The sequence below is a fragment of the Lycorma delicatula genome, chromosome 3 (genome assembly GCF_047948215.1).
Source record: "Lycorma delicatula isolate Av1 chromosome 3, ASM4794821v1, whole genome shotgun sequence".
Classification (NCBI taxonomy): Eukaryota; Metazoa; Arthropoda; class Insecta; order Hemiptera; family Fulgoridae; genus Lycorma; species Lycorma delicatula.
The window spans coordinates 54,313,271-54,335,018 of record NC_134457.1 but is presented as its reverse complement, the minus strand read 5'-3'; the positions used below and the strand labels follow the sequence as shown (position 1 = coordinate 54,335,018).

General features: G+C 26.8%; 1 protein-coding gene and 1 long non-coding RNA gene across 2 annotated transcripts in view; one reads left to right on the top strand and one right to left on the bottom strand.

The window, feature by feature from the left end:
- Window positions 1–21,748, bottom strand: part of LOC142321604 (uncharacterized) — an 816,200-nt gene that overhangs the window by 300,439 nt on the left and 494,013 nt on the right. The gene's annotated exons all lie outside the window — the stretch shown is intronic.
- Window positions 1–21,748, top strand: part of LOC142320749 (neuronal acetylcholine receptor subunit alpha-7-like) — a 154,924-nt gene that overhangs the window by 99,839 nt on the left and 33,337 nt on the right. Inside the window, exons 7-8 of the mRNA XM_075358742.1 lie at window positions 4,977–5,052; window positions 20,308–20,502. Coding sequence (XP_075214857.1) covers window positions 4,977–5,052; window positions 20,308–20,502 — 271 coding nt within the window. The remainder of the gene's footprint in view (window positions 1–4,976; window positions 5,053–20,307; window positions 20,503–21,748) is intronic.

Here is a 21,748-nt window from a genome sequence, read left to right as displayed (position 1 = left end):
TAATTAACCTCTCCAATACAGGCTTTAGGTTAACCCAAAAGTTTGATTACAAAACCAAAAAAAATAGAAATTTATTTTGTTTTAACCTTTCTTTACACATTTCGTGACAAAAAGCGTCGCATTACCACTCAATCATTACAGAACTTCAAAGATCCTTTACCCATATACATAAAATAATGTAAATATATATATTTACTGTAAACGTAAATCGCAGTCTAGTAACTCTGATAGGAACTTTTAAATTCAAACAAAATATAGCTTACCTTGAAAAATAAAATAACAAACAATAAACAGATTTTCTTTCCATATACGATTTTCTTTTATCTGATCATGAAATCATTTTAATCTACTTTTATTTGTTTCTTACATTATCATGTTTGATAATAGCTTCCTCAGTTTTCTTCTTTATCAAGAAAAACTTTACTATTGTTTACACCTTTTTCCGCAGGTTGAAGTAAAGCAACATAGTACTTGCTACACTCAGTATATTAACTTACTGAGTTTAAATCAAATTATCGTTTATTTATAATAAAAAAATGAGTCAGTTAAATAATTAATGAAGTTTTGATAATAACTAAATCAGAATCCAATTTAATGTATAAATTGTAAAATTTATTCTTTCATTTTATACAAAAAATACAATTTTAAAAATATTACTATTTAGTGTAAAAAAAATTTAGTGCTTAATTGTATTCATTCTTTTACAAAAACGAATTAAAATTATTTTAAAAAATGGAGTTCTATGGAAGCTTTAACCAATCAGGAATTCAAAATTTTGTACTCCATCCAAATGAAAGCATTTTTTAACAATAAAGATTTTATCATAGTTGACAGATTAATATTAAATTTATTTTGGTTAATTAGGATACTAAATAAAAAATAAACTAATTGAATAATAACGTTTACTGCTTTTTTCTACTGCTACCTAAGTACAATAAATTTACTTTCTTATGTTACTTATGTAATAACAAATTTTCTAAATTAAATACCTGATAAATTACAGTAAATTAAGTGAGAAGTGAGAATAACCTTTTTGATCTATCAATAGATATTAAAGACCTCTTTGGTGTTAACTGTAAAATATAAATATTCAAACAAAGAATCTGACATTGAAAATACAAGATTTAATAAATATTGTACGGTTGTGTATTTTGAATTATTGTTGTGTACCTTATCTTAATAATCATTGATTAGTACAGAAACCGGATTAAACCTGTTCTCCTTAAATCGACGAAGGTAAGTTTGAATTGAAATTTTACTAAGGTACTAAAATCATAATATTCAATATGGAAACAACTTTAAAGTATGGAATGGTAAGTATTTTTTCTCTATCAAATTCAGCCTAAGTAATTCGTCAAAGTCAATACGGTATATTTTTATAATTATGGTATAGTATATTATAAAATAATAAGATATTAAAATGATAAAAATTGTTTATTCAGTGAGAAAGAAAGTAAAAAAATGAATTAAGAGTTATATGAAATAAAAAGTCCTTCTAAATTTTTGTAGTTTCATTACTGAATATATATTGAATTTAATAAAATTTTATATTAATTTAATATGCGATTATATAGTTTTCTTTGTTATTAATTAATATTAATGTAAAAGTAATAATATTATTTTAAATCTAAAAAAGAATATTTTATTTACGTATATAAAATAAACAGCTTAAATAAGATGAAATTAGATTAAAAGTAATATTCTTACTGAACAAAATGTTAATTTATAATTATTTGAAAATAATTACATTTGGCTTAAAATTTAATAATTAATTAAAAGAAGTTGTAATAAAATGAAATAAAGATTAACATAAAAAATGTTTATAAAATTAAATTCATAATGATTTATTTAAAAATATATACTTTTAAAATCAATAAAACAGAAAAATAAAATTATTATACCCTTTCTACAAAAAAAAAAAACCAATAAAGAAACCACGTTAATCTTGCTATAAATAATAAAATAAATAGTTTTTCATTTAAAAATCATAAAAATGGAACTATAAAGATAAAAATACAAATGTAAATAGATAATAAAAAAAGAAACAAAAACATAATCAAATTATATACTCCTAATATATTTTAATTATTATACTTACAACAAACTCTTTTCATTATTCCATTATTTTTGCACACAAGTTTTTTTATTGTTTATTTCAAACATATATGTTTTAGTTATAACTAATATTTACATGGAAGTGGTAAGTAAAATTTTATTACCTATTTGTTAAGATTTACTAATACTAATTTTTTATTATATTATTTTTATTAATAATAATAATGAAATATTTCATTATTACACTTTTTTATTACAAGAAATTATTTTTTATCTTTGTATTTTTTTTTTAATATCATTACGTACAGAAATAGTTGTGGTAATCAAATGTGCAGCTATTTGTTTAGTAGCTGTAAAAAAAAATTCTTATTCATATTATATAGAAATATTATTCATTTTAATACTGGACAACTATATCCAAATTATGATGAAATATTTTAAGATAAATTAAAAAAGTATTTTATTATCAGCCGATATACATAACTGGATTTTGAAAAATTATCCGTGCAACTTAGCTTTTATTAAATTTTATAGATTTATAAATTTATTAAATTTTATAATTTTTTGAATTCGGCTAATAATTTTTAATGTAGATTAAAATAAAATAATCTCACACTTTCAGAGAGATATCCTCTAACAAATAAGTTTTATCAAGGCACCTCTGATATCAGTAAGGTAACTAAGGAAAATATACTCATAGTATTTCTATGACATTATAAGAAATTTGACTGATTACTTGAAAAATTTACCATGTTTTGTTACAAACAACTAGAGTCTAACTCATTTGTTTAATTCCTAATAAAAATATAGAATCTTATTCATAATTTAGCCTGCAGAATTGTTGTAGTTAGTAATATTATTATTAATAAGAAATCATAAAAATATAATTATTTATAGCCTATAACTCACAAGGCTGATTTTATTCTCTACAATGCTAATATATTTAAAAACTTATAAGATCTGCTTTATATTTATATTATAATTTTGCTTTAAAAAATCGTTATATTAAGATTTTGATTAAATCTAAAAATATAAATATATCTCGCTGAACAGAAGCGAGATATATTACTACTACAATGAGATAGATAAAACAATTTTTTAACTAGAAAAGACTTTACAAAATTTACTCTTTATGGTGAAAACTTGGTCATAATTAAGTACTTCTTCTATAAAAAATTATTCTTCAAAATGAATTAATAAAAACTAAAAACTAAAGAGTTGACATAAAGTAATGATGTAGAGTTTATATTTATTGTATCGGCTCCAAAATTACCAAAAAAATGTATTTTTTACTTCAGGATTCAATAGTTTCATTTCTAATTTTGTTAGAACATGGTTAAAGTACCATTTATAACTTATTTCGTAGAAATAAATTATAACAACTACTAAAACTGTGTTTTATTAATATTTATTTAAGTTGTACCTGATTTAATTACGTCGTAATAAATAAACAATCATTTTTTCGTTAGATAAGGTTCAATAAACTTGAATTTTCTGTATCAGAAAGATATATATATATTCACACACACCTAGAATTATGTAATAGTGCAGTAAATTCACTATTAAATTCAGTTAAAATAAACTATAATCTTTTCCTCTCCTCTATTCTTATTGCAGTTACTCCAAAATGTATGTTTTATAAACTTGAGATCATACAACTTTAACATCAATTATTTCTCATTGAAAATATTAAACGAAGTTCATTCAAATATATATTTTTGCCAGTACATAGTTCAAAGATCTAAAACCACCCAATAAAATTGTAAATTTATCATGTTTGTAATAGTCTGATCTAACTTATCGTGATTGGTAATAAAATAAAATTTGAACAGAAAAATCATTATAAAGACAGGGTTTTTTTTTATAGCGTTAATAATCTATCAAATCAATAAAAATATTATTTACATTCTACTCACGTTTATGAATGCATAGATAAATCTATCACCAGTCCTTACGTGCCAAAAATCACTGGAATATCATAAGATTTCTTGGCTTTCTCATCTTTTTTTTCAATTATATTATTATGTTTAAATAACAATTTGTTATAATAAAAAAAAAATATCCGTTGTTAAATTATGTAATTCAATCACGCTCAAAACATAAAAGTTTGCGGATCAAAGGAGATCGAATGTAAAAGTTTCTGGCGAAGGTTTATTAGTTGTATTTGCTCGAACTACAAAATTAATCATCTTTATCGGAATTTTTATTCTATTATCTTTCTTAAATGGTATTGAATCGGCTGTGATTTGCAAGATACTTCGTTACTTTCAAAATAAAACTTTATAAAATATAAGTAAAACGCGTACGAGATTCTTAATTTTTATACAGGAAATAACACCACTAAATTCCCTTCTGTTTAAGCCAATCACATTCTATTTTGTAAAATGAATCTAATATCCAAGTCATTTATTTTGATAAAAATTTTATTTTTATACACGGATAATAGTATGAGTATATTAATATATATGTATAATGAAGTAGCTGTAATATCTAAACAACTAATCCGAAGTAAAATAAATATATTTTTAAAATGTTAGTACAAATAATTCAATCATTCATAGGGGATTGTACTGTTTTCTAGAATTGATTCATCTAAAATCAACATCACTTCCCACCATATATAATTTAAGTCCTATTACATAACCTTATTGAAAGCAAACACAGTAAATAGCTATCAAATTTTTCTCAAAATATAAATTATATTTATATGTATAAAGCAGAGAGAATAGTGTGAATATTAATAGATGATAAAATAAGAAAAGAATTTAATATCTTATAATAAAGAAATGTTCCGAACAGTCATAAAATTAAATTATACAGCCGCTTGTTTCTGTAATAAAGTAACAAATTTAGCCTGTATATATGTAATTATCTTTTTACAATTTTTATTATTATTATTATTATGATTTTTTTTTTTACAGTTGGATCTTCAGCTTCAAGACGAAGGTGGTGGAGATATTAGTAGTTTTATAACAAATGGGGAATGGGATCTTCTAGGTAAGAAATGCTGAAAAATAATTCAGGTAACAGGTTTTATTTTGGTTTATTCTTTCAAACGTTACATAAATGAGGGACAAAAAAAAAGCTTGCTGTATTTAATAATGCATGATTTAAGATTACATTCGTTGTACATATTATTTGATTCAAAATATCTTGAACAGAACTTAAATGAAAATATTATTAATTCTTAAATATGCCTTCTTACGGTTTATTGAGACAATCAATAGTATTTAAGCTAATAACAAATTTATTTTATTTTTCCATTGCGTATATAAAATCCTTATTACACGGATTATATATAAACTTCATAGAAAAAAAGATAAATAATTTTTGGGGAACAATATCCAATTAATACAATTATCAATATTTTGAGATTATTTTTTTTTTAATAAATTTTGCATTTATACAAAAGTTTTTTTCATAATAAAATTACGAAACGGTTTTTTAGAAGGTAATTTACTCTTAATTTCAAACCAAAGTATAATAAAGGTTATAAACTGAAAAAGAAATACACTTGTTTTTGTAACTGAATTCTTAAGTAATTTAATAAAATTCATCAGAACTAATTTTTAATTTGTAGATCTGTAAATGCTTTATCAGCATGTATTCCATTTCTATATTTATTTTTTAATAAACACAGACTATTATTTCTGTATATCTTCTTGAAAACAACTATTTATTTACGTATTGTTTTGTTTTCATTAAAAACTCCATTATTCTTTTTTATAATGATACGCAAGATGTTTTTTATTATTAAATTGATTCTATGCAGTTTATTACTGCATGTTTTATTTTTCTGCACGACACATTTAGTGCTCTATAGCACCTATTATGTATTCTGCACAATGTTGCACAAAAAGGGCACAAAATAATCCTGCTTATCAAATTAGTTATTCATATAAAGAAAAAAAACTATATACTCTATTAATACGTAGTCTGTTTATCAAGAATGAAACTCAGAAAACTAAACAACATAATTTACTCTCTTACAACATATAATAAACAATATTTCAACTTTTGTAAGTACCTGGCTGAATTAATTAACTTCTTTCGTTTTTTTCTGGCCACATTTTTCCCTCCTTTTCAGAGTAAGTTTTCAGCCACTGAAAATGATAATAGAGAAAAATTGTTACAACATAAACATCCTGACCCCGTAGAGATGACTTGTGACCATCCTGGTCACCACATCACCCCCTCCGATTCTCGCCATGAACGGACTTTACAGGAGCCTTTTACACCCGTTGACAACACACCACAATCATCATTTTGGCCTCTGTTAGGATGCCACTGATGCAAAATGCCTCGGCAGACATTTCCATCAATGTATTTACACATTATAGTATCGCCTTCGTATAGCCTCTTCCAACCACGACCACCTACCATAACTTGAAACCCTCAACAACTATCAAATAACCGATTTGTGGAAGCGCGATCCCACTAGAAATTCTATCCTCATACCAACAAAACAAGTGTTGATCGCAACATCTCATCCCCTTAGGGGAAGACACCCTCCTTGTGACGCTTCCGGTTGCTACACCACCCCCCTCCATGTTGATCGCAACAATCACAATTTTGTTCCATAACTCAGTTTACTCAACGTCCTCTTGATTTACTCAAAAATCAATAAAAAATTTAATAAGTCTTTAATGAAAACATACCCTATCTCTCTCTCCTCTGGTTCGCTTTCGGGAGCGAGGTCAATACCTACACCTTCCAATAAGAGTGTAAGCATTGATATTTATGCCTATATCATAAAAAAAACCAGAACTATGAGATTTCTTTGTATTAAATACAGATTATTATAACTACAGCAGTCTTTTTTTGTCGTAATATTAAAAGAGGAGATCAATTTAAATAGTTTCTTGATTTTTCATTATATTTTAGTTCGTTTATAATGATGTGAGCAGTTATTTATTCAGTTTTCTCAGCACTCTGTCAAATACTCAAATATACTGCGTCATGTAGTAATCTTTATTTTAATTCTTATTGATGCCAAGACCTGTAAAATATTTATACGTATCCGATAATCTGGAAATACCCTATATACTGTAACGTTTTTAATTACCTTATTTTTTTAGCTGAAGTAAAATATTATTTTAATTCAAAAACATTCGTTATATTCATTATTTTTCTAAAAGAACTTTATATAAAACAACAGAAGTTTTTATAATTGTTTAATTAAATACAAATTTAAATTACGTAAAACAATTATTTCATACAACTATCCTCAGAGAAAATATTTTGCTATATATGTATGTACTTTGCTAAATATATAATTAAATGAATCAAATAATATTACATTATATCTTTATAGTTATGACAACTTTGTAGTTTTAATATATATTTAAAATTAAATTTACTAATAAACGTCATTATTGTTAGAGAAAATGTATTATTGTTAAATGATTAGAAGTGCAAAAAAAGCTGAAAATTAAATTAATAAGTAAAGATTTCTTTTCAATAGCACATCGTATGATATTACAATATCATACATATTAATTTAATTTTATAAGAGAAAAATATTTTTAATCTAAATCTTGTTTAATTTTTTAAAAATCTACTGTACACTTTTAAAAATACATTAAAATTAATTAATTAGTTCTGCAGAAAAGAAATAAAGAAAAATTATTTTATAAAATACTTGATATTAATTAAATGCATAATATTAGATAGTTTTTAATAATGAATATCACTATTCAATTTTTTATATCGACTTAGTGGAAAAATGATTTACAGCAGGAAATTATAAATAAGTAAGTGTCTGTGTTTTTTCGATTTTACTATGAAAGATTGCTTTCTTTTGTGTAATTTGGCACAGTATATTCTAGCCTATGTACATTATAGTATATTAAACTTTTAATAAATCACTGTTTGATATAATGAAAATAATCATCACATTTGCACAAAATGAAGAGAAACATTAAATCTGTTAATTTGATTTTATTTTTTTTTAAACACATTCCAATTACTTGATGAAACCAAAATCAAGAAACTGCAGTTATTTAGAAGTCTTTAACCACTTGCTCTAGAATACGGTTAAAATACAACCCAAAGGTCATCATCATTTTTCTGAGCTACTTGAATCTTATAATTTAATTCTTTATTTCTTTTATTGTTGCCGCAAATTTTTAATTTCAACATTTTTTTTCAATAGTAGTAGACGAATCATAAATCACCATCTACAAGTATATTGCTTATAACCTCCTAAGCTCTCCTTAATATCAGATTACTGATTATTTTAATGTATACTCCTCCGAATTTGTTGTATGCTCTAAATGTACCTAATACATTTCTTTCCATCTAACCTGAAGTTTAAATTGTTATCAACCAGTCTATTTTCTATTATTTTTTTCGTAACATCGTTTCAATGATGATATTTTTTAACATTTCTTTTTGCGCAAAGAGTAAAATCTATATGCAAAAATACGGTGCTAAGGAGGAAAGAGAGACCTATTCTTCATACGAGACGAATGGATTGGGTTTCTTACCAGGATTGGATCGAAGAGAAACTGACTGACCCGTTTCCACTCGATACCCCTGGGGATGTTGATCACGCGACGTACTTTTTGACGTCAGTCATGCAGGAGGAAGCATGGCGGTCTACACCTAATGATTTGCACTCAGCCAGAGACAATACTTATCCGAGGGAAGTGACAAAACTAATTGTCTCGAAGCGTCATCTTCGGCGGAATTGGCAGCGTTTCAGAAGACCAGAAGATAGGACTCTTCTTAATAGGACAGCGCGGAGGGTGAGGAAGTTGTTGAGGACTATCAGGGACGAGATATTCAAGGAGTACTTAGGAAATCTTTCTCACCTGAATGGGAATGGATGCTCCTTATGGAAGGCTACAAAGAGACTGCAACGATCATCAGGAACGCTCCCCGCCCTGCAGAGGCGTACTGGATCGTGGGCGAGGACTGACAAAGAATAGGCCGATCTGTTTGCTTCACACTTAGAGGTAACGTTCAAACCCCACGAAGCAGAGGGACCCGGTGATGTGGATATTAACGACTTCCTTGAGAGCCCGATGCCAATCAGCTTCCCGATTAAACCGATCTCTGCAAGGGAGATACTGAAATTAGTCTACCAAGGAAGACGATTAAGGAAGGCCCCAGGCTTTGACTTAGTGACGCACAAAATGCTTGTCATTCTACTCCTTAAAGGCATCGAGTACATCAGGAATTTGTTTAACGCTGTTCTGCGGACGTCTTACTTCCCAGCGGAATGAAAGGTGTCGCAGGTGGCAATGATTTTTAAGCCAGGGAAGCCTGCACAGGAAGTTTCTTCTTACAGACCAATTAGCCCGTTACCGGTCTTATCTAAATTGTTTGAGAAGCTACTACTGCACAGGCTTAGGCCAGTGTTGGAGAGTAAGTAGATAATTCCGGACCATCAGTTTGGGTTCAGGTGTGGCCATTCCACAATCAAATAATCCCATAGAGTCATCAGTGGGTCTCTGGAGGAGCAGAAATTCTGCTCGGCGGCGTTCTTAGACATCCAACAGTACTTAGATAAGGTACCTGGCTTACTCTACAAGTTAAAGCTACAACTTCCTCAACCCTACTTCCAAGTCTTGCGGAATCATCTTGAGGGGCGTTTTGTTTAGGTGAAATGTAATGACGAGTTTTCAAGGTTCTTTGAGATTGGATCGGGTATCCCTCAGGGCTCTATGCTGGGCCCTGTGTTGTATTCCATATTCGCTGCGAACATTACGATCCTGGATGATTGCATCGTTGCCACGTTCACTGATGCCACGTATCCTGGCCGTAACGAAAACCCTGGCCTAGCCTCGCAGAACCTACAAATGGCGCTGGAACGTGTGTGCGTGTGGCAGAAAAAGTGGAGGATTAAGGTTAATCAAGATAAGTCCAGGCACGTCACATTTGCCATGCGGAGAAGTGACTGTCCTGGTGTGTACTTCGATGGTGTTTTGATCCCGCAAACGGTGACTGTGCGGTATCTGGGACTTCACCTGAATCGGTGTTTGACCTAGAAGTGTCACGTGAGGATGAAGAGGAAACAGCTAAACGCAAAGTACAGGGAACTTCATTGGCTGCTACGGAGGAACTCAGGCCTCACGTTATCCAACAAGATCATAATTTATAAGGCTATCCTGCGCCCAATCTGGACGTACGGTGTAGAATGTGGGGAACGGCTAGTACTAGTAATGTGGAAATTATACAACGATTTCAGAACAAAGTAGCGAGGATAATTGCCGAAGCTCCATGGTTTACGCGGAACGATTATCTGGAGCTCCCATCGGTTCGTGAGATTGCACAACAGCGCAATGTCAAATACCCGCAGAGGCTTGAGAATCATGTAAACCACTTTGCAATTAATCTACTCGATAACAGCAGAGACGTCCGACGGTTGAAACGAGCCCATGTACTCGACTTTGGGTCTGCGTAACAGTTTGGAATCTAACACCGTCAAGTTTAGTGGTGTCGTATCTAATTCCTTGTTACTTCACTTTTTTATTTGTTATTAATGTTTGTTTTGTGAACTATATGGTGCTGAAATTAATGGTTTGTGATTTATGACTCAGCTTGAAATTTCATATTTGACTTTAAGTTTGCTTGCAACTATTTATTGTGTATTATTTATTTTGGGGGTTCCTTAAGGACCTTCTTATCACGTGCTTTTGTCAGGAAACTAACTTATGGCTCCGCAAGAGAGCCGATAGTAATTATAATTGTTATTGAGCAAAAAAAAATATTCTCTTTAGTCTTTTAGTTATAAATTATCACAATTAAATTAAACTATTATACTAAATCCGTCCATAGGTATATAATTATTGTTAAAATTTTAATTATTCTATTTTTCATATAACAATAGAAGAACGATATCAAGATAAATGCATTACAAAAATATTTTCAAAGAATATCATTTATTAATTACTGGACTTAATGTTTCACTTCGTTTACACTGGTGCACTTGATTTAATTTGTGTAGTACACTCACTATTTGCTAAAGTAAACCGTTGAAAACTGTGTTTTGTTGATATTGCTAGTGAGGATGTACCAGTAATAATCACGAATAATCAATTATAAATATTATTTGAATGGACACTTGTTAAATATTTTATAAAATTTAGCACCAATTCATCAAGAAAAAACTATATATTAAATACAATTTAATAAAGTTTTAAAGCTATATATTATATATACATGTTATTCTCAGTATAACAACAGAAAATATCAAGAATTAATTATTTTAAATCCCATTTGTTAATACGCAATTGTCACAAAAATTATGTTTTTAGAAGTTTTTTGTCAAATTATTATAATTAAATAAGGTCGTGCATTGTTTAATTTATTTTGAAAATTTTCTACTGCACTATTGAAGTAAATTGAAAGTTAAAGTTAAATTTGAAAGGGTTGGTCTTACCCAGTCACAGGCTAAACATACCTCCAACCTGAGTCATTGCTGTAGTTGCTAAGTTGCCAACCTGAGTAGTTGCTAAGTTATTAGCATTTGGTTAATTTATATAGTTCCTAAGTTATTTTTCTTATACTAAAGACAAATTTTAAGAATAAAATTACGTGTTATAGAAACAAATTTCTCTTCCAAAATTTTTTGCCTCTTTTCAAAAAAAAAAAAACTATAAAATTTTGCCATAAAATATCATCGATAAACTTTACAGAATCTTGATCCCTCTCTTTTAATTTTATCTAGATTACAAAATTTTGTGAAAAGTATCACGTAATTTTTTTTTAACTAGAATATATTTATATATTGAACACATTAAATTATAAAACAATCTACAGTTAATACCGACAAACTTTTACGTTCAATTAATTAAAAAATAGGATTTATAGGTAAGGTTTGGTAAATCACAGCGACAGTGATCTTTTTCATATAGCTATTTTACTAAACCCATTTGGATCAAGCGAAGTAGTTGTTTTTACTATTATTAACTGACAAGTAAGTAATCTAGCAATATCATTTTTTTTTATTAGCACTAGAACTGTGCTCTACGTTTCACAACCTAGGAATTCCAAAAAAACAAAAAAAATAGGGAGTTAATGTTCGTACGTATGCACTTATGTACGTGTGTTGACGTGTTTGAAGCGTAATTACTTTTGACTGGATAAAACTATTTTGATGAAATTCGGCACAAAGTATTGGTGTATGGGACCATTTGTTGGTAAAAGTTTAGAGTCAATATCTCCAAGGGGTGGAGTAGATATTTTCTTTGGGGTCAACTTTTGTCAAAATTCTGCAAACATAACTTCACTTTGTATTAAGCTCAGTACATGCGTACACCTGTATCTTACCATTAAAAAAAAAAAAAATATGGCCCAAAAAAATACTTTGGCGATAATATTGGGATAGAGAAACAAATTATATTATATATTTTATATATGATGATATTTTATATATATATGATTAATATTGGGGGTAGGGAAAATAAAAAATATCAATTTTTTGAATGTTTTTATTATTATTACTTTCTATTGTTCATTAGTAAATAACTAAATATCAGGAAAGTATAATAACTTTGTCGTCAGGTTTTTGATATTAACTTCGTTAGATTTTAACTGTTTGATAATTATGTATATATCACAATAAACTAATATTTAACAATATTGTTACAAGATACGGAAATGTCCAAATAATACAAACATAATCTTTATATTCTGTATAATTTTATAAAATGAGAAATTAATGTAAAATGATTAATTTTTTGCTTTGCTACAAAAAATATACTCACCCTTTTATATACAGAGATAAACAAATAGTACATTTTCATTTATAATTAGGGGATCGATATTTTAAAAGCGGATAAAAAATATAAATATCAATAGCAAAGGTATGAGCTAAGATAAGAAAAATAGAATGAGTATCGGTAACGATTTGTCTTTATACGTTTCCAAAAAGAAATGTAAGGAAAAGTACAACGACCAGTTGGGATATGATTAGAAAAGAATAAAATAAAAGCAAAAGTCGAACATTATGTCAAATAAGAAGAAACTTAGATAATGAAATATTCACTCATTTTAACAAATTATGAACATAAAAATTCTTCGAACTATTTCAAAATTCATAAACTGAAAAATCTGAAATAAGAAATCAAACTTTCATGATTACCAATACAAAAAATATATATATAAATATTAAATGAAAAACACACGATTCAAATAATCATTTTTTTTAACTTACTGTTATCTCTAATTATAGATACCGAGGATGACTTTTCATTAAATAATATTCAGCATTTATAAAACTCATGATCCATAACCACTAGATTATACTTGGTCATTTCCTTCGTAGTATTGCACACATTTCACTGATGAAAATCAATATCATATTAACATTCAATAATTTGGATAAAAACCTGCTGTTATTATAAATGTTTGTTTGTATTATCTTTTCAATACAAAATGAAAAGTAAAATTCAATGTACATTGAAATAACATTTTTCAAAGTTGAATATGACAAAAAATACCTTTGCTACAATAACTAATTTATCAATGTAGTATAAAAAAGAACACTCTGAAGAATGTTGATGTACTTTTTTAATCCATTAGTCTACCTATAAGACAAGTCGACAGTTTTGTTAGTATTATGATAAAGAAATGGTTTCGTTTTTATTGATAAATCTGGTATAAATCAAGAAGAAAGAAATCTGATATAATCCAAGTGTTCAATTCCACGAGAAAATTATTAAATTCATTTTGTCATACATAATCATAATAGTATATAAGAGAAGCTATTCGATTAACTAGACGTAACTAGTTGTGCATTATAAATAAGTATTAACACATATTAAATATTCTGCATAAGCTTATGCAGGTTTTTATTTTATTATACTGAACCTGAGCAAATTTCGATTGATTTCAAAAATATTATAAATACTATTCCAAATTAAAGGAAAAATATATGATATATTAATCAGATATTTTACAGAAAGTATTGACAAATTTACTATGTTGTAAATTTCATTAAAATATGTAATACATATTATGTTTTGGGATAATGGTTAATCTTTCTATCCAGCTGAATTTGCAATATCGGTAATTCAAAGGTAGATTATTTTTTATTGCGTATTAACAAATTTAAACTTAAAATATATCTGTGGAATTTAATAAATATATATTTAAGCATATTTAAATTTATGTGTATGTATGTGTAATGTATGTTGCATGCTTATTTACTTATGTTAAAATAATGCACAATTTTATTTATTTTTTTATTAATGTTGTGGTTGTAATGTGTCTATGTAAATGATTACTTTAGGTTCATTAATACCAAGTTTTTTTTGGTAAAAATTGAAAAAAGTATAACTGTATATTCTTTTGATTAACTACTAACAGTATAAGAAATTATCTCTCTATATCCCATTAATATGATGAAAAAAATGTATTATATGTAAGATGTACATCACAAGGTGTTCATCTATTTATATTACCAACAAATAAAAAAAATCCTATTTATATACTAGTCGCTGAAAAGTTTTTTATTTATAAATTTTATTATTTTAAACAACATTAACTAACTAGTCATATGCTGTGATCTAATAAAAAGAAAAATTATAGGGAACATTAAACTTATGGATTATTAGATTTTACCTAAATAAATTAGAACGCAATAAACTCCTATATTAATTTTAAGTTTTCAAATTACATTAAATATTAAAATGAAATCGATTCATAGATTAGTAAATAATTATGTTGCCTGTGTAACTGGAGTAAGAACATATTTTAATTGAGTCATACCATCAAACTAATATGTTTTACTTTCTCATTTCGGAAATATAACTTTCGTTTTTTAAAACTTCTAGATCAAATGATAAGAAATCAAAACTAACAAATACTAACCCATTTTTTTCAATTTGTTTTAAATAACTTCATTTTTTTTCAGTTTCAAATGCATTATAACTTCAGACAAGAGTCTGTGAGGAATCAAATAAAAATAATATTATCATATTTTAATTTTACGTATAAATATAAAATAACCAATTTAGTATCAAGAATTATTTTACTAAAATAGTTATTTAACAAAACCTAAAAATAAAAAATAGATTATCACTTCAATGAAATTCTCATAGAAAACAGTTGAATAGTTAGAGTACTTTCCATTTGAATGTTTCACAGTTTTACCTTACTAGAAATTTAGAGTAAAATTGTTTGTAAACAGTCGATAAAAATTTACTTTTATAACGTTAGACTATGCTTTCAACTGTTATTAGTTTATGAAACTGTAGATTTCTATCCCATTGTCATATTCTTGTATTGTATTTATATTTTAGGAGAACGTAAATAAACTGACTTTACCCGATATGCACGTAAGTGATTATTCACTGTGGATTCACTGGACAATGAACTCTCCCTTATTTCAGTGCATAGCAGTCACTCCCACGAGTAGACAGCAAGGATACAATGGATGTATAGACTTCGATAAACCTATAAACTCATTAAATCCTTGGTTCTTAGAATAGACCTTCCATGATCTGATCTCTTGCAACTCCGGATCGAAAATAAGGATAACGAGGGAAATAAAACTTCATCCTTACAAGACCTATGTGACCTAAAAACATACCCTGAGAATATTTGAAGTCTTTTTAACATTATCATCAGTACATTACGTAGACTCTCTCGCTCGATTCCTAAGGAGAAAGATCGTTTTTACCACTATGGGTGCTCTATATTAATCATTTCCAACATTGCATTCATTAGCTAAAATAAATATTGTAACTAAAAAGTTATTTTCTTTCAGTAATTAGAAGCACCTATCTGTAAAGAAATGACCTTTTCCATCAGGCAGAATGAAAAGAATCAACCCCTATTAACCATTAATTATTAACCAGTAACTGAACTATTAACCATTAATCCAGAGCCTTGAGAGAGAGCCTTGAATTCATTATCTAAAAATAGCTATAAAAAACTAAATATTCATCACGAAAAAAGTTTTTTTTATTTATTCTCAGCTAATTAAAATTATTATGGTTTACTAAATTAAGTCTTTTTAATATATGAACACCTGTGTGATATTTTTTTATAGATTTCTATTTATTAAATTTATAGTTAAACCTTATTAAATTTTTATATTGATGAACATAATACTATCTTAGACTCAAGAAAATTATTATTATTAATGCTACAATAAATAAATTTTATTTTATCCCGTATTAAAAAGATCACAAAAAATATTAACATCCATTAATTATTAGGCATTAGTCATTACAAAAACTAATGATACTATTACAATAATGAAATACCGTACAAAAATTAATTAATTAAATTCTCTGAAAATGAAGATAGATAAGTTTTTAGGAAAGCCCAGTAGATGGCATATGAGTCACTGCCGGTGGCAGGCGCGTTTGAAATCAATAGGAGGGTCCCCTCTCTCATCCAAGCTCCAGATACAGCATCAAACATGTCTACTCCCTTTTTCCAATACTTTTCAACCACCCTGCAATACCCTTCCGACTACAACTCACTGTACCGTTCTCGTTTTCTATCACATAAAGATCTTTTCCTTCTCATTTTTCACAATAATAATAAAATAAATAATAGCATAGATAATAATTTTAAATGTAAAAACAATATTGGATAAACCGTGGCTTTCCTAAAAACATTAATCTTAAATAACATTATATAAACTTATAACTAAGTAATAAATCATATATATTTTCAAGTAAAATCCTTAATTCGATATATAACAAATCAATAAAAATTTATTAAAATTTAAAAGGAGTAATTTTAAAATAATTAATTCTTTATAAATTAATTATTGTAAATTTTAAATAATTTATGAATAATATAATTTCCTCTTCACTCTCTTCTATCTTCTTCTAAACAACTTTTACAGAAAGTGATTTTCTTTTTATTTTAAATAAAATTATTCTTTTTCGAATGTCACACAAACATTTACATAATAATTAACTTTAAAGATCGTATCAATTTTTTTTTTTTTACTTTGCATTTGAATTTAGGCTATATTTTATTTACGTAATAATATTATAGTATAAAAATATTAAATGATATAAAATTATATTTTATACCTTCTTACAAAATTGCTGGTAGGTTTTTAAAAGCAAAATATAATATTCAGGAAAATCCAAAGTAAAAACAAATTTATTACTCGGTAAATAAAAATAAACTCAAAAATTTGTTATCTCTAATTCAAATTTTTAATTTAAAAAGTTATAATTTATCATTCTATCAGTAAAGAAACTCAGCTTATTAGGACCCGTAAATACAATAGAAGAATACAACAAAAAAGTTTAATTTAAAAAAACCCGAATAATAATAATAAATGTAAAAAAATATTTATTTTATTAGAGAAAAGGAATGGAATTTACTTTAATAACATATTTTACAAGATTTGAATATTGCTGTTAAGCGGTATTAAAAATGTAGTAATTATCTACTCACAGTTTGTCATAATACTCCGGCTATCCATAAATGTCTGTTTCCAAATTGGCATATTTGGACTTTTTGTACACAATCACTAAGTTTTGCTTTAATGCCTCCGGAATAGCATCAGAAATGATTATGTTGTTATGCACCAGTTGAAAAAGGTATGCTTAAATCTTTATTAAACAAAGTGTAAAGAAATCACAAAAATATATTTTTTTTTCCTATTACCCTAAATAACTCGATAACTGTTCATTTTAGAAAAAAGGTTTTATATAAACATACGTGCAATTTTAACAACCACAATTATTGTTTTTTTTTTTTTTTTTTTTTTTTTTTAAATCGGTGTCTTGTAAGCTAAAAAGTTCAAATATAAGCAATATATAGCAATAATTCGCAAACGCGAATTATTGCTAAATATTGGTCTATTAATTTATCAATAATAATTTATTTCAAATGTTGCACAATGGCGGTATTTTTATCCGGTTATATCTCAGAGATAATTAAAGAATCGAAACTTTTTTTAAAGAAGCATCTTTCAGAGTACTTTCGAGGTGTCCTCTTTAAAATTAATTTATATAAAAATTCGTAAAGATATTAAATATTTTAAAAGCAACAAATTGCAAGTATGTTTGCAAAATTCCTTAGGCTCTTCTAATTACCCCATTAAAATTTTTCAAAATGCATTTGAAAGTTTGAGTACTCTTTTATATGTGATTAAATTTTCAAGAATCTAGAGACTATATTTCAGGCGCTACACAATTCGGAAAAATTGCATTTTTTCTTTTTTAAATCTGGATTGCAAAATTACTGTTTAAAGACTGTCAAATTTTGTTGAAATTTTCCGTGTTGCTTTATGTATCAAAAAGTTTTTTAAGGAAAAATCTGAAGGTCCTATGTATATAAAAAAAAATTCCAAAAAATCAGCTTTTTTTATTCCATTTCTTAGACACTTATTGCTATTTTTGCATCAATAATAACGTATTTTTCAATTTTTAACCTACGATATTGTGTGTAAAATTTAATAACAAAACTTTTTTCTTTCTCCCAAACTTTCTCTAAAATGAACAGTCATCAAGGGAAATAGAATAAAAATTGATATTTTGCGATTTTTTTTACGTTTTGTTTAATAAAAATTTAAGCACACCTTTTCCAACTGGTAGATAACGAAATAATCATTTTTTATCATATTCCGGAGACTTTAAAGCAAAAATTAGCGATCATATAGAAAAAATCCAACCCAAAACAGATACCGCCTGGACTGTAAAATATCTTTATGAAAATGTTAAATTAAACTACATTTTTAGCCATTTACATATGACAATCAATTGATCAATGTATAAAAGATTTACTATATTTTTACAAAATTTTTAAATTAGAACCTGTAGATAAAATATATAAATAAAAATTTCGGTTTTCGTTAAAAACTAACTCGATATAGCCTATGTTACTAATTCTACTCAATATTTATACTAACCAAAACATTATAAATGTCAGAATATGAAATTATAAAAAAAATCCTATTGAACAAAGTTTGGAAATTAATTCCTAATACACATTTTATTCCTTTAAGATAATCTAATTTCTTTAAAAAAAATTAATAAAGTATTTTATATTATAGCAGATTATAATGTCGTTTTTTCTTTTTTTAATCAATGAATGTATTGTGCAAATAAAATGAGAACAATCCACAGTTTTTTAATTGAATTCACTGAATACTAGTTGTGGTTATTTTAAAATCATCACTGCTATTATTGTATTCTTTGACAGTATGCTATTAATACTAACAGATTCCTATTAAAAGTAATCATCCGCAGTTGATTACCCTCAAGAGATTGATGTGTTATTATTTTTTTCTAGATACGGAATATGCAATTGTTGCAAGCTGGATTTTATGGAGCTCAGATATATGGGTCAGAAGTGTGACCTACTTATTCTGTTTATATCAAGCATTTAAAAAAAATCTTTATTTTAAAAACCGGATAAAAAGTTTTAATTATTTATTTAATAAATTTTAATAAAAAGTAGATATTACTGATCAATATAACAAATAAAAAATATGCTAATTTTATATAAAATATTTATTTTTTTTACAATTTATTAATTACCCACGATAATTTAATTTTCTTTAATTCGTATTAGAAAATATATAACTTAACTACAGTAAGACAATTGAATATCAAATTAGAATAAATAAAAAAAGTACTGTTAATTTTATAACATATTTAATTTTTAATTCCAGAAATATTGGTTAAATTGATACCGTAATTTTACAACAAAGTATTATTTTAACCCTAAAAAAAATTATTTATTCCTCTATAATTAAATTTTAATTATAATATTCTTTGTTAAATTCTGTGCTTCATTAAACTTTTTTTGTAATCTGGTAGTTTTTGCAAAAACAAAACTCATATCGGTTTAAAAAACCACATTTACATTATGTATTTCTTTATTATACGTTCAACATACAAGCAGGCATAAAACACAAGAAATGTAATATGAAATATTAAATTTTTTTCGTTCATCAAATTGAATGACGAGTTTTAATTAATTATATACTTTACTGACAATCGATTAACACTGCATAAACTAAAAGATATTTATATAGACACATCATGTAAATGTTTGTATAGCTAAATGTGACTATCTTTAGGTGATATACACAAGATCATATAAAGATAAATGTGTTTTATTTTTTTTTATTTTTTATTTAAAAAATTATTAGTGTGTGTTTTGTTACAACGATGTTAAAATAAAATATGAAAGTGTTAACTACAAAAACTTTCTGTAATCGTTGTGTTATTGTTGTTCTTTTTTAAGTTTTATTTCTTATATTTTTTATTAATTCCTCTTTCAGCTCAGTTCCCTTCCTCTCACTGTTTATTCCAGGTGTTCCCGGGAAAAGGAACGAAATTTACTACAATTGCTGCCCCGAACCTTACATAGATATAACATTTATCATAATTATAAGGAGACGGACGCTCTACTACTTTTTCAACCTAATAGTACCCTGTGTGCTGATCGCCTCCATGGCCGTGCTTGGATTCACCCTGCCACCGGACTCAGGGGAAAAGCTATCCTTAGGTAAATACAAAATTAAAAAACACAATCGAATGGGATCCGCTCTATCTTACTCTACAGCGTTTTCGAAATAAATAACAGAGATTGATAAATAACCTGATTGTTACGTGTTATATTCACGATTCGATGGCTTAAGAATTCAACCTAAAATATTATCAAATAATATGTTATTTAAATAAACCGATTAATAAATTAATTGAACCAAGCGATCTAAATTGGTATCAATTAATTTAAAAATTGGATATTGATTTACGCGATGAAGTTGTTAAAAATTACATTGTTTTAGTTAATTTAATTCCTAATTGTTTCGTACTAGGAATAGTATTCTGCCATAAAACACCTAACTAATCTCAGAATACAATAAAAATATCAGTAATAATCTGAAAACAAAAAACAGATTTCGGGAAACAAAGTTAAATTTATTTTTATACATCGACAGAAAGATTATTTTTGTAATTTTACAACTAAATTATAGCATGTTAAATTTTTTGTTTGTACCTAAATGAATTTTTTTTAATTTCCTACGACAACCGATTTTAAATTTTGAATTATTTTCACGGTTTTAGACAATAACTTTGTTTTAAAAAGCAAAGGCCAAATTAAGAACCCCTGATCAAACCCAAATCTCTTTCACGCGGTAGTGGTTGTAAAATAAAAAATAAACATGTTAATTATAAGAAGAAATATCAGCAAATTTCTTTATAAAATTATATAATTATCCCTTGATTTTTGAAGAACTGAAAACAACGAAGGGTAAATATCCGATGGGAAGCTTAGATTACAAAACTTGTAATTAGAGAAAAATTGATAAAGTCACCGTTTACTATTTAAATGAAAACAATGTAAATGATTTTATTATTCTTTTAAATATTATAAAAGCTTATAATTGTAGTGCAATCTTAGTCTAAAACAAATAAATTTTATTATTTGTAATAATTAAATTTTTTATAAAAAAAAAAAAAAATAGGATTTGTTAATTGAATAATTGCAGCTATAAAGTATTGTAGCACGGATCCCATTTGAAAGTGAATTGTGAACTAGCAGCAGTAAATAAATGTGTATTTCTTCCTTTTAGCAGCTGTTAGTTCTGTAGTGGCTTAGAGTAGTGTTTTCTGTTTGGGGGGTTAATGGGGGTCTGTTATAGGTGTTCCTGCGATCCGGAATCTGACTCCGTACACTTGCTGTCCGGACAGAATGTATTACGATGTGACATTCTTCATAAATATTCGCCGAAGGACACTGTTCTACA